Source organism: Meleagris gallopavo, chromosome 3 (assembly GCF_000146605.3).
Source record: "Meleagris gallopavo isolate NT-WF06-2002-E0010 breed Aviagen turkey brand Nicholas breeding stock chromosome 3, Turkey_5.1, whole genome shotgun sequence".
Classification (NCBI taxonomy): domain Eukaryota; kingdom Metazoa; phylum Chordata; class Aves; order Galliformes; family Phasianidae; genus Meleagris; species Meleagris gallopavo.
Window position 1 is genome coordinate 93035432 of NC_015013.2, and position 14576 is coordinate 93050007.

General features: G+C 53.4%; 1 protein-coding gene across 1 annotated transcript in view; it reads right to left on the reverse strand.

The window, feature by feature from the left end:
• LOC116216496 (protein scribble homolog) overlaps positions 1-14576 on the reverse strand; it is a 41929-nt gene that overhangs the window by 5671 nt on the left and 21682 nt on the right. The window contains exons 9-15 of the mRNA XM_031552983.1: positions 13915-14337; positions 11796-11858; positions 5690-5728; positions 5113-5154; positions 3053-3178; positions 2126-2233; positions 483-642 (exon numbers count right to left, since the gene is read on the reverse strand). Coding sequence (XP_031408843.1) covers positions 483-642; positions 2126-2233; positions 3053-3178; positions 5113-5154; positions 5690-5728; positions 11796-11858; positions 13915-14337 — 961 coding nt within the window. The remainder of the gene's footprint in view (positions 1-482; positions 643-2125; positions 2234-3052; positions 3179-5112; positions 5155-5689; positions 5729-11795; positions 11859-13914; positions 14338-14576) is intronic.

Here is a 14576-nt window from a genome sequence, read left to right on the forward strand (position 1 = left end):
GCTGGTTGGCGACCCGCACACAGCAGGGGTTGGAACTGATGAGCGCTGGGCTCCTTTGCAGCCCAGGCCATGCTGGGGTTCTATGAAAGGGACCCTGAAGATCATCGAGCTCCAATCCCCCATTACAAGAGGTGGTGGCCTCTTGAAGTTGTGTCAGAGGAGTGTCAGGTCTGATGTCAGGAAAAATTAATTCTCAGGAAGAGCGGTCAGGCATCGGAACGGCTGCCCAGGGAGGTGTGGGGTCACATCCATGGAAGTGCTCCAGAACCACGGGGATGTGGCGCCTGGGGACGTGATTAATGGGCACAGTAGGGACGGGTTGGGGTTGGACCTGGCGACCCTAAAGGTCTTTTCCAATCTTAACGACTCTGTAACTATTAATAATCGCCTACAAGCTTTAGCAGGGGTTGGATTCCCAGCGCCTCCCACGGAAGAAGGCTTCACTTCACAGGCCAGATTTCCCTTCACAGAATGAAGCGTACCTTCCTCTTCCTTCATTTTCTTCAGGTCATCCTCTCCCACCAAGGAGACACGTTTGGGAGGTTTATCCACCTGCTGCTGCTTCACCTCCACTTCGAAGTACTTCTGCCTCTCACGGAAGGATCGCTGCTCGGGGCTGTGCAGGCCGCTCTGCGTTGGCACCTGTGAAAATCCACAAAGGCAGGGCTCACAGAGGGACCGAGCCAAGCCCCAGCCTCAGCCCTGTGCTCAGCCATGTGCTCCATAGCACCCCTTCCCCGTGTGCCAGCACCGGGATCCTTTCTCCATATCCACAGTTCCAAGAGCCTGAATCCTCTCTGAGGTGCTGGCCCAGCTGCTGCTCCAGCCACCAGACCTCACCTCTGGGGCAGGTTTGGGTCCCCAGGGATGCTGAGAAATGGACATGCCCTAAAAGGAGGGATTTCTGCCATCATCCCTTCCCCACGACCAAAGGTCATCGATAGCAACGGTCGGGGACACCACTTGTTGGAACGGTAAATCTACCTCTGATTTAATTCTAAGAAGAGGAAGCTTCGCCGTCGAGAAAGTAAATCCATATTTAACAGAATAAATAACAGAATATCAGAAGAACAGAACTGTAAGGGGTAAAACAAACTGATCCACAAAATCCGTTTGTGGACCAGAGATTAGAAACTGTAAGGCTAAAATGAGAACTGCCAAGAGTTATTACAAATAAGATGCTCTTTAGTTACATAAATGAAAATGAATCATAGGAGGAGAGCAAGCAGACCTTCAGTTTCAGCTTTACCTTCAACCAGAATGTTTTGGAGCAGATTTAGCCTGGCCCTATAGCTCGGAAGCTCAGCAGGTCTCTTTGTATCGGAACAGGAAGGTTAAGACAGCACCCTAATGCCCTGGGAGAACAGTGCTATAAAAACCAATGAGCCTTCATAGAACTGCTCAGCTTGGAAAAGACCTGAAAGATCACCGAGTCCAAGCACAGCCCAGCCATCCCAGCCCAACTCTAAGAGCCCTCTGCTAAATCACGGCCCTGAGCACCACCTCCAGACGGTTGTTCAACACCTCCAGGGATGCTGACCCAACCGCCTCCCTGGGCAGCCCATGGCAGTGCTTCACAGCCCTTTCTGCACACAAGTTCCTCCTGACATCCAACCTAAACCTCCCCTGGCACAACTCGAGGCCGTTTCCCCTCCTCCTGGCCCTGTCAGCAGTGAGAAGAGAGCAGCCCTGCTCTGCTGCAACCCCCTTTCAGATACTGGCGCAGAGCAATCAGGTCTCCCCTCAGCCTCCTCTGCCCCACACTGAACAGCCCCACTTCCTTCAGTCTCTCCTTGCAGGCCATGTTCTCCAAGCCCTTCCCCAGCCTTGCTGCCCTTCTCTGGCCCTGCTGCAGCACCTCCACGTCCTTTCTGTACTGAGCTGCCCAAAACTGAACCCAGCACTCGAGGTGAGGCCTCACCAGTGCCGAGTGCAGGGCAGGATGACTTCCAGTCCTGCTCACCATTCCTGATCCCAGCCAGGATGCCGCTGGTTGCCTCGGCCACCTGCGCACACTGCTGGCTCACACTCAGCCAACAGAACCCCAAGGTTCCCTTCCATCAATTCTCCACCTTCTCCGTGTTCCACCCTTTGGGTGACGTTGCCCCCAGCCAGCAGCACTTACCTGTGTCTCGAGCAGAGGGTGTGACAAGGGCACTGCTGCAAAAGTCTTGTATGCTTGCTTGACGTTGATGGGAATCTCATCAGGAGAGGGTGGTGATGGTGGCTTTGGCTACAGCGACAAGAAAAACAGGACATAAAAAAAATCACAGTCGTTATAAAAAAACACAACACGGGGGAAACACTTCCAAATCCTCATCCTGCAGAGCCTGAACAGGGCGATACGGAAGGGAGGGCTGCTGCAGCCGTGGGCAGGAAGGAGAGCAGTGCGTGGTGCATATGCTGTAGAGCAGGACAAGTACCACAGCCTCATTTTATTTCTTGGCTGGTGGAGGAATGGTAATTCTGGTGGCACAGACCTTCATCTACTTCACCAGAATTTCGTGACCACGGGACCAAACCGATGTCACGGTCCTACAGGATTTCCACCCGGTTCAATGAGCACGGACCCATCTGGATCAACGGGCTTTTGGAGCTGGAATACAGGGACCTGAAGAAGCCAAATTCAGTCCACTGGGAAATGAGAGAGAAGCTGTGGCCTTATCCAGTATTTCTGACTAACGGCACCTTCTGGTTGGAAGAGCTCTACCAGCGTCACTCCTTTTTTCTCGTCTTTTCCCTCTTCTCCAGCGGCTGCTGTACTTCTGATTTGGAATAAATCCGTACTCTACAAATACGCAGCAGCGATTCTTACCCAGGCCAAGACCAAAATACACAAATCCTCCCTTCCCATCAACGTAAAGCCCCGAGAATGGGAAATCTCTGCAAGAAAACGGATCATTCTGCACATCGCCAAACTTGCTACAGGCGACACTGGCTTTTGCTCCGAGGCGCAGGGTGCTGACAGCCAAGGCTTCGTCCTCAGCACGGCTCTAAGTGGCAGCGGAGCAGCCTAGGAGAAGCTGAGTGAGAAGGAACCGTGGCCACTTACAGAGTTGTGGACAGAGGAGCTTGGCTCGGGCTGCTGGAAGGGATTGGGGCTGTCCCCCTCCTCCGGGTTATGCGAGGCAGCGTTTTGTCGCACTCGGGAAAGAGGCTGAATGACGCCTGGCTTGGTCTGCTTGTGTCAGTGCCACACGAGGGAGGAAAAGGCAGAGGGAGAGAGAGAGGGAGAGAAAAGAGTTGAGCGGTCAGGGCAGCGAGGTGCGTCCTTGGGAAGGAGGTGACTGCAGCAAACACCAAACACAAAGGCAGGCCTCTGGTGCAAGCATCCGGAGAAGCAAAGCAACACCAGGCAAAGCAACACCAATGAGTCAAGCGATGCCCGATTTCTAAACAACAAACGCCAAATCCTCGGGTCCGTGGTCTTTTAGTTAGTCAGATTGCCTGGAGCATCCAAACGATCTGCAGGAGCTCCGCAATTCCATCTCCTGCAGAAGGCGTGCTGTAGAACCAAGCTGAGCTGCTCCAACCACAGCCCAGAGCAACAGCCTCATTAGAAAGAACGCCTTTAAAAATCAGACATCCATACCGCTACGATTCCATTTTACAGTAATTACACTTAAATAATTTTTAGAACAAGTTTAGACGGCAATCGTCATTACTGCAAATGATGTTTGTAAGGAGGAAATACATATAGGGGTCATCTATTCATCGAACAGTGGGTGCTGATCTGTCCTTTGGTCTGAGTTTCACAGTCGCAAAAGGATTTTTTCACTTAGAAAGGGTGGTTTTACAAAGCCTTTCGTGTCGGGTTTCGGACCTGCACTTTCTGGTCTGTCAGCTGGTGTTTTAGCAGCAGAACCTTTGGAAGAGTCCGTCCTCAGCGCCAAGGCAGAGCCTGCCATGGAAACGGCAGCTGCAGTGGCCAGAGGGGAACGGCACAGATATGTCAGAGCTTGGGGAACGAAAGCATCATGAATGGGGAACCAAAGCATCGTGAATGGGGAACCAAAGCATCGTGAATGGGAAACCTAAGCATCGTGAATGGGGAACCAAAGCATCGTGAATGGGGAACCAAAGCATCGTGAATGGGGAACCAAAGCATCGTGAATGGGGAACCAAAGCATCATGAATTGGGAAGGAAAGCATCGTGAATTGGGAAGGAAAGCATCGTGAATTGGGAAGGAAAGCATCGTGAATGGGGAAGGAAAGCATCGTGAATGGGGAACGAAAGCATCGTGAATGGGGAACCAAAGCATCGTGAATGGGGAACCAAAGCATCGTGAATGGGGAACGAAAGCATCATGAATTGGGAAGGAAAGCATCGTGAATGGGGAACGAAAGCATCGTGAATGGGGAACGAAAGCATCGTGAATGGGGAACCAAAGCATCGTGAATGGGGAACGAAAGCATCGTGAACTGGGAAGGAAAGCATCGTGAATGGGGAAGGAAAGCATCGTGAATGGGGAAGGAAAGCATCGTGAACTGGGAAGGAAAGCATCGTGAACTGGGAAGGAAAGCATCGTGAATGGGGAACCAAAGCATCGTGAATGGGGAACGAAAGCATCGTGAATTGGGAAGGAAAGCATCGTGAATGGGGAACCAAAGCATCGTGAATGGGGAACCAAAGCATCGTGAATGGGAAACTCAGCTGGCAAACGTCGGCCAGGAATGGGCACTGGCAAAAGTCGGGGTGCAATGAACCAAAGACCAGCGAGGCCTCGAGCTGGGAATGCAGACAGATAGGAGCAAAGAGTGGAGACGGGAGGCCGAGATGTCCGCTGAGCTGGGTGTTGTGTGGAAGTGAACAAAACTCCAGATACTTAAAGGGACCAGAAGCACCACTGGGCAGAAAAACCACGAGAGTGAACTGCTGATGTAAGCAGGAATAAAAGCTACAAACATTGAGTTGTCAGTGTAGGAATACTGAAGACAGTGCGTTTGTACAAACTTGGAGGGACGCTGAGAAAGAGAACACAGAGCCAACAGTGAGAAGTAACCAGGCTGGAAGGAAGGAAGCCCTTCAGGCACAGGAGGAAGGGGCAAGCTTTACATGCTGGAGGATACACAGGGGACACTACTGGAAGGTCTCCGGGCAGCTGTACTTACTGATCTGCTGTCATCCTGCGACGCAATGAAGTTAATGGAAGCCTGAAAGCAGAAACAGAAGTGTCAATGCGGAGTCCGTAATGGAACCCTTCAGCTAACCGCGCTCCATACAAAAACAGACTCACCAAACTCTTTCCCCCTGCCCTCCTTCCCATACAGCACAAAGCTTTCACGTCCCACACCAACCCCTGCAATGCGTTTCTCCACGTGGGGAGCAGCTCAAAGAGCAGCTTCTCCGAGTTCCTCCGCGAGAAGACACTCACAATTCTCTGCACTTCACCCATTAACCCCCACCCTCCCCACTTCTCCTCCAGCTCAGCCGATCGGGGCCCCTCTTTGCATCCCCTGCGCTCGAGCAAAGTCATCAGCGCTGCAGCTTCTTGGCCATCTCAGCAGAAGGAGCAGGGAACAGCCCTGGGAGCAGAGCAGCTGCCCGGCAGCGCCCAGGGCACCCCAAGCTCAGAGCCGGGGAGCACGGAGCTAAAGGAAGCGACGAGCAGGGCCAGGTGGGAGCAGCACGGAGCGGCACGGAGCAGCACGGAGCAGCAGCACACACTGCACACCAGAGGGAACTTACAAAGCGTGTCTCCCTGCCTGGCCGAGCAGCTGCGGGCATCTGCAGGGGGGGAAACACCAGGGGAGAGAATGGAGAGAAAATGGAGAGACCGGCGTGCCCCGGTGAGACCGAGAGCTTCCCCAGCACACGGAATGCCCTCGCCAGGGGCTCTCAGTGCCCCACTGCTCCCTGCCTCAAAGGAAGGCTCACTGCCCACCTCTGCTGTCAGCCACGGGGGAATCACAGAATCACAGAACTGTAGGGGTTGGAAGGGACCCCCAGCGATCATCGAGTCCAACCCCCTGCCAAAGCAGTTCCCCACACACGTGGCACAAGAAGGCGTCCAGGCGAGACTTGAATATCTCAGAGGAGACCCCACAGCCCCCTGTGCAGCCCGTCCCAGTGCTCCGTCACCTCACCTACAGAAGTTCTTACGCACATTGGTGCAGAACTTCCTGTGCTGCAGCTGATGGCCGTTTCCCCTCGTCCTGTCTCCACGTAGCACTGAAAAGAGCCCGGCCTCACCGCTATGGCCGCCACACCTCAGGTATTTATTACTTGTAGACTCACTCATAGACTCTGAGACTCAGAGACTCATAGGGCTCAAATACTCGTAGGCTCATGGACTCGTTGGCTTGTAGACTCACAGACTTGTAGGCCCTTGGACTCATAGACTCACAGGGCTCATACAGTCATGGCTGCACAGACTCATAGACTCAGCGACTCATTGGCTTGCAGACTCGTGGGCTCATAGGCTCATGGGCTCATAGGCTCATGGGCTCCTAGACTCATAGGTTCATAGGCTCACAGACTCATAGACTTGTGGGCTCACTCATAGACTCAGATATTTATAAACCTGGATCAGGTCCCCTCTCAGTCGTCTTTTCTCCAGGCTGAACAGACCCGGTTCACTCAGCCTTTCTCCATAGGGGAGGTGCTCCAGGCCCTTCACCATCTTTGTGGCCCTCCGCTGGACTCTTCCCAAGAGATCCCTGTCTTTTTTGTACCAGGGAGCCCAGAACTGGACACAGCGCTCCAGATGAGGCCTTACCAGGGCAGAGTAGATGGGGAGGATCACCTCCCTCGACCTGCTGGCCGCGCTCTTCTTAATGCACCCCAGAATGCCATTGGCCTTTTTGGCCACGAGGGCACACTGCTGGCTCACGGCCAACCTGTCGTCCACCAGGACGCCCAGGTCCCTCTCTGCAGAGCTCCTCTCCAGCAGCTCATCCCCCAGCCTGTATTGGTGCACGCAATTATTCCTCCCTAGGTGTAAGACTCTACACTTGCTTTTGTTGAACCTCATCCGGTTTCTTCCTGCCCAGCTCTCCAGCCTGTCCAGGTCTCACTGAATGGCAGCACAGCCTTCAGGCGTGTCAGCCGATCCTCCCGACTTCGTACCATCAGCAAACTTGCTGAGGGTGGCCACTATCCCCTCATCAAGGTCATTGATGAAGATGTTGAACAAGACCGGACCCCTGAGGAACACCTCTGGTTCCAGGTCTCCAGCCGGACTCTGCACCGCCAACGACGACCCTCTGCGCTCTGCCACTCAGCCAGTTCTCAACCCACCTCACTGTCCACCCGTCCATCCCACACTTCCTCAGCTTTGCTATAAGGATGTCGTGGGAGACAGTATCAAACGCCTTGCTGAAATCAAGGTACACTGCATCCACTGCTCTGCCCCCATCCACCCAGCCAGCGACAGGGAGACCCAGTGCATGCCCAAACCCACTGCAAACTGCTCCTTCCTCTTCATACCTTGCAGGAACCAAGTCCAGGCAACACTCCTGTGCCTCAGGACAAAGGACTACAGGGAACTACAAGCCTCCAGCCTGACCTCAGTATCAAGGAAGGTCGTGGAATAGATCATCTTGAGTGCAATCACGTGGCATGTGCAGGGCAGCACAGTGATTGTCTTACGTCCTTTGGGAACATCTGGGTGACTTCTTCCAAAGATGGGCAGCAAGGCTGGGGAAGGGCTTGGAGAACATGGCCTGCAAGGAGAGACTGAAGGAAGTGGGGCTGTTCAGTGTGGGGAAGAGGAGGCTGAGGGGAGACCTGATTGCTCTGCGCCAGTATCTGAAAGGGGGTTGCAGCAGAGCAGGGCTGCTCTCTTCTCACTGCTGACAGGGCCAGGAGGAGGGGAAACGGCCTCGAGTTGTGCCAGGGGAGGTTTAGGTTGGATGTCAGGAGGAACTTGTGTGCAGAAAGGGCTGTGAAGCACTGCCATGGGCTGCCCAGGGAGGCGGTTGGGTCAGCATCCCTGGAGGTGTTGAACAACCGTCTGGAGGTGGTGCTCAGGGCCGTGATTTAGCAGAGGGCTCTTAGAGTTGGGCTGGGATGGCTGGGCTGTGCTTGGACTCGGTGATCTTTCAGGTCTTTTCCAAGCTGAATCATAGAATCATAGAATCACCAAGGTTGGAAAAGACCTCAAAGATCATCCAGTCCAACCGTTCACCCATTACCAACAGCTCCCACTGAACCTCGTCCCTCAGCACAGCATCCAGTCTTTCCTTGAACGCCCCCAGGCTCGGCGACTCCACCACCTCCCTGGGCAGTTTGTTCCAGTGCCTGACCACCCCTTCTGAAAAGTGTCTGAAACTTTCTGAAAAAAGTTTCTGAAAGAAGTTTCTGAAAAGTGAATGCTTCTATGATTCTGACATTCTGCATAACATTCACCGTTCGAGAACTAATTCTACCTGATATCATCACACCTGACATGCAGGAGACTGCTGTACAAGGCTCTGACTCAGAAGCATTAAATCACACGCCTGTGTGACAGAAAACTGGTGGACAGAACAGAAGATGGGTGCAGAGAGCCATGAGCCTTGCTCAGCACTGTGACACATGGCACCTTAGGAAACAAGTGCCCAAGTTACGAATTCCTAACAGCCACAGGGGAAGTAAGGGAAAAAAGGCTGTTAAAACAACACAAAGGTTGGATCTCAGAAATCAAAGCAGTGAGGAAAAGCTTTCTTTAAGGACTTTAAGAGGCTGAAATGAATGAATGAATGAATGACAAACTCAAAAGACAGTCAGAAGCGTTTTAAGAAATCAACAGAATCTCTCAAGCCCCACACAGGAAAGCAAGAGAAAAGCTGGAGAGATTATTCGAAATGGCTCACTCAAGGTACAGGGAACTGATGACACAAAAAAGCTGAAGTGACAGAATATAAAGTACAGCCAGTGCTACCTAACAGGGAGATCCAACTTAGAAGTGGGAAACCTGCACCTGCAGAAACGCCCCTGGGATGCTCTGACCTCTGCAGAACAAAGTTACGTCTGTTTTATTCGTCTCAGAACTCAAGGAGGAAGGAGCGAATGGTTTTACTTGGAAAGTAAACCTCTAACAGCCACTGCTAGGAAAAGACAGATGACCACTACTGCCAAAGGAATCAAATAACAAGAATCCACCAGGGTCCTCTAATGCCCAGTGATTTACCATTGAGCAAGCCCCTCCAGAGTTAAGGATGCAGATGGCACGAGCTGCAGGGTGGCTGGTGGCAAGGACGTGTCACTGTGCCTTCACTGCCAACACACTTCTACAAAAAAGTACCAGAGTATCACAAAGGATGACAAGTTGGAACTAGGAACGCCCCATCCAAATACTTGTTTATATTTAAAATAATAATAATCAACCAATTATTATAATAATAAACCAGTAATCTCACAGCGAGGGTTGTCGCACGTTGGAGCTGCTGGCTGGAAAGATGCAGACCGTCCCTAACCGGGAGCTGAGCTTCTCTAAGGATGAAGTAAATGAATACCCAGATCTCTGTCCACTGCAGAACGAGGAGTACCATCTCCACCCCAAGAACACCTCTAGATGGAAGGACCCTAAACACAAAGAAAGCTGGCATTTGTGGTCAAAGGAAGACTTAGAGGCAAAGAGCCCCAGATACACCTCTGAGCGTACATCTCTGTCGGAAAAGCAAATGATGGAGCTGGAAGAGAATGCACTGACACTGCATTACTATAATCACAGAACCCCAGCATGGCCTGGGTTGCAAAGGAGCACAGCGCTCATCAGTTCCAACCCCTGCTGTGTGCAGGTCGCCAACCAGCAGCCCAGGCTGCCCAGAGCCACATCCAGCCTGGCCTCGAATGCCTGCAGGGATGGGATGAGCATCCACAGCCTCCTTGGGCAACCTGTGCCAGTACATCATCACCTTCTGGGGGAAAAGGTCATAGAGCCATGGAATTATTGGGTTGGGTTGGAAGGGTCCCTGAAGATCATAGAGCCACAGGATGGTCGGGTTGGGTTGGGTTGGGTTGGAAGGGTCCTTGAAGATCATAGAGCCACGGAATGGTTGGGTTGGGTTGGGTTGGGTTGGGTTGGGTTGGAAGGGTCCTTGAAGATCATAGAGCCACGGAATGGTTGGGTTGCATTGAAAGGGTCCTTACAGATGACAGAACCACCAAATGGTTGGGTTGGAAGGGTCCTGGAAAGTCACAGAAGCATAGAATGGATTGGGAGTGTCCTGGAAGGTGATAGAGCCATGGAATGATAGAATGCATCGGCTTGAAATGATTCTTAAGGCTCAGAGAGTCACAGAATCATAGAACAGCCTGGTTGCAAAGGAGCACAGCGCTCATCAGTTCCATCCCCTGCTGTGTGCAGGTCGCCAACCAGCAGCCCAGGCTGCCCAGAGCCACATCCAGCCTGGCCTCGGATGGAGTGAACGGAGTGAACTACTGCCCATTACAGCTCTGCTGTTTCTTATTCCTGACTCTTACTGCTGTCACTGTTAATGGTCATCTCGCCCCGAGATGATGCAATTCACCTCACCGAGTTGCTTCCAAATTAACTGAGCAAAAAAGGCAGTTCAATTTTGTCAAGCTCAGATTGCTGGAATGGCTCAACCAGAGACCAGGTGACTGCCAGAGCTCTTTGGTCCCAATATTTGCAGACTCCCAATGGATGCAAAATAACCGAGGACAGAGCGCACGGCACAATCTTCACTTCATTACAGCTCATCATGCAACCCCATAACGTCTGTGACGGGAAAATTTCAGCATCCACTTCAGAGTATTTCATTTCAAAAGGCTCAGCTGATTTGTGAAACCCACCGCCGTGGGAGAAACACCGAAATCAAAGACTTCATGAGATGTAAAGCGAAAGATCACAGTTTGTACGAGTAATAAGAAGAGCTAGAGCAAATAGGGAATGCTGCCAAAAACAAACCAAAAGTTACAAGAAATTTTAAAGATAAAAATCAAAAATTCAGAGAGAAAGATAGCTTAAGTGTTTCAGAAAATCAGTCCCCGAGGGCAGGTCGGCCCATAAGTGTGTGCAGGGGGTCCTTTGGTTCTCTTCCGAAGAGCCCATGTGAGCTGCTGGCAGAGCCACCAACAGAACAGGGATCGACGGAGGAGGTTGAGCGGCAGTGGTTTACAGGGCTGAGGTTTCTCCAAACCTTCACTTCCCCACTTTTTCTGATGCACAGAATTCAACACAGTCTGCGTGAGGCAAAGGAAGGAAGGGAAGGGTGGGAGATTCGTGATCCTTGAGGTCCCTTCCAACCCGGGCCGTTCGTCACACTGGTGAAGCCATTCTCAGAACAGACAGCAACGACCACTTTGTAGCCACCTTAGGGTTAGGCTCATTAATTACTCTGATAATTAATCCTCAGAGCAGTAGCTCTCCACTGAGTTTATGACCAACTACTTAAAATCCTGGGTGTCAGAAACATTTTGAAAGAGAAGAGCTCCTTCCCTTGTTCTCCAGTTGCATCCTGGAAGGGATGCTTCTCCACCACAAAGGTATCGCTCCCAAATACAGGATCACAGAATCACAGAATGGTTGGGTTGGAAGGGACCCCAAGGATCACGAAGCTCCAACCCCCCACCAATGCAGGGCCACCAACCTCCACATCTCACAGCAGCCCAGGCTGCCCAGGGCCCCATCCAACCTGGCCTTGAACACCTCCAGGGATGGACGGGGACCCACAGCCTCTCTGGGCAGCTGTTCCAGCACCTCCCCGCTCCCATAGCAAACAACTTCCCCCTGACAAATACAGGAATGACTCTCAAATAAAGGAATTATCCTCAGCTCCCTCTGCCCGGTGCTGCCCTGGAAGCACACCTGCCCTCTCCCCGCTGCCTGCCTCAGGTGCAGCCTCACCTGCTGGTTACTGGGAGAATAAGGAGTTTCTCGCCTTGAATTCCCCGTCCCCGACTCAGGAGCCTGCAAGAGAGAAGACAAAGCTCGAGAATTACTGTGCAGCAGCAGCTTCCACGCGTCTCCGTCTGCGGTCAGAGCAGGAGACAGCTCTGCTATCCAGGCTGAAGGAACCACGGATCACTTCACCACAAGGAGGCAGAGCCACATAGCAAAAAGCAATACTGAAATACTGGGAACAGCAGGAGAATTGTATGAAACACCAGAGCTCAGATCGCATCCGAACACCTTGCGCAGCCAACTGCATCAGGTTAAGACTTCTGCCTTGTAAGGATTGCTGGGGATCCCCTCCCCCAGACAAACTTCATGTCTCGGAGCAACAAAAGCCACTCGTAACCAAAAGGAGACTCTTTCACAGCCGTGTCCATTGCAGCTGGCCTGCAGCTACAGAGCAGGGCAGAGCACAGGAAGGACAAAGCTCTCATCCCTTCTGCAGGAACCCCCGCAGCAGCATCACAAGGGCAGAGTCCCAGTAATCGTCATGCTGGTTAAGGAACTCCGTTAAAAAGCCTGTTAGATGCCTAAAAGTGGAAACGGGCCCTTTGGGATTTCAACCCAAAGCAAATTTTGAAGCAGATCCACGGGTTTTGCAATTATTAATTATTATACTCATGCAGTAGCGAGCCCCGTTAACGTGACTTGGATCAGCTGTGGGCAGTGGTATTTATTCTTACATCCCAAGCCAGGGGATGTAATCTAAGGCTTACACCGGAGAAAATATCTGCTCCTTCCTCACACCTCCCTGAAAGCACATGGCAGTCTCAAACCCATCACTTCCGTGCCACCACTGCAGTGCTCCCACTGTTTGGCTCCGTCATCCTCTGCCCAAAGCCTCCATGTGCTGTTCGTTCACCCGCGGAGGAGGGTGCTGCTCTGCAAAGAACTCATCCTACAAAGAAAACCCTTCAGCTCCCTGACCCACCTGACACAGCTCTGCTGCCGGCACACAGGAGAACAGACGATGGGAATTGGCCTTTCGTGACAGCAGCGTGGAATTAGATTAGCCTAAGCTAAGTGTGACAGTCACATCCTGACTGATGATCGCTGGATGCGGATTAATCTGCCTTTCCTGATCCACCGACTATAAATCTAGAAATGCATCAAAATGAGTCCAAAGCACAAACTTTGACTTTCCATAGAATGGCCGGGGTTGGAAGGGAGCCCAAGGATCACGAAGCTCCAACCCCCCACCAATGCAGGGCCACCAACCTCCACATCTCACAGCAGCCCAGGCTGCCCAGGGCCCCATCCAACCTGGCCTTGAACACCTCCAGGGATGGACGGGGATCCACAGCCTCTCTGGGCAGCTGGTCCAGCACCTCCCCGCTCTCACACCAAACAACTTCCCCCTCACAGCCAACTGAAATCTGCCCTCCCTCACCTTCCAACCATTCCCTGTCCTGCTGTTCTCTCCCCTTTCCAAGAGCTGATCCCCTCCTGTCTGCAGGCTCCCTTCAGGTCCCGCAGGCTGCACTGAGGTCACCCCGCAGCTTCTCTTCTCCAGGCTGAACAAGCCCAGCTCCCTCAGCCTGGCTTCGCAGTGGAGGTGCTGCAGCCCCCTGCTCACCTCTGTGCTCCTCTGGACCCTCTCCAACAGCTCCCTGTCCTTCTTGTCCTGGGGGGCTCCAGCCCTGGACGCAGTGCTGCAGGTGGGGCCTCACAAGAGCCGAGCAGAGGGGGACGATCACCTCCTCGTCCCTGCTGGCCGCCCCTTTTTTAATGCAGCCCAGACTAAAAACATCCGTGCTTGCTGAAGCCCTCAGACACACGTGGCACCATCACCCCGCAGCTCTCTGCTCCCACAGCAACGCTGCCGCTCCTGCAGGCCGCCCGTGACGGGAGGAGATCCTCCGCAGCCCCACGTCTCGGCCTCCTGGCAGAGGGCACATGCACAGCCGGTCGGTTAGTGCTGGAGGACGACCGCAGTCAGACGGCACACACAGATCACGTGCGTTAGGGGGGGAGCAGCCCAGGCCTCGTGCTGCCTTCGCCCGCCCCGTGGTTTAGTAGGAGCTGCGCGGCTCCTGTGTGACCGCATGCTGCGCGCCGTGAGAGCCCTTGCCTTGGAGTAAAGGTTGGTCTTCAGCACTCCCTCCCTGCCATAGCCCAGCGGGGGGCCCCCCAGGCAGGCCTTGCCCGCCGCCTTCCCCCTCCGGTTGGCCACCACGAAGGGGTTCTCGCTGAAGAGGATGGGCTGGGAGTCGATCATGCACTCTTGCTCTGCTGCCTCCGGCTCCCGGGGCGGGGAGCAGTGGTTGGGATCCCGTTGGTCTACAGGGGGCTTTTCTGCCCCACACGTGCGCCGGCAGGGCGACGCGGGGTCCTGGGGTGGGCCAGGCTCACATCTGGTGGTCAGGGATGTTGCTGCTGCTGCTGCTGCTGCTGCTGCTGCTGGGGAGCCGTCCTGGCTGTCCTGTGCCACCGGCAGGGACAGCATAGTGCGGTCAGTCCCTGTGCCGGAGGTGGCCCTATCGCAATGAACGGGCTGTGAGGAAACAGAAGGGTCAGAAAGACATGAAGAGAGCAGGGAAAAGGAGAGGAAGAGAAAACACAGAGAGCTGGAGGACAGGGGAGAGGGGAATTGCAGTAGTAATGCGCACGGCGTCATTCCACCTTCTGCTCCATCGCCAGTTCTGGGAGCCCAAGTGCCATTTCATACGATCACAGAACCCCAGCATGGCCTGGGCTGCAAAGGAGCCCAGCGCTCATCAGTTCCAACCCCTG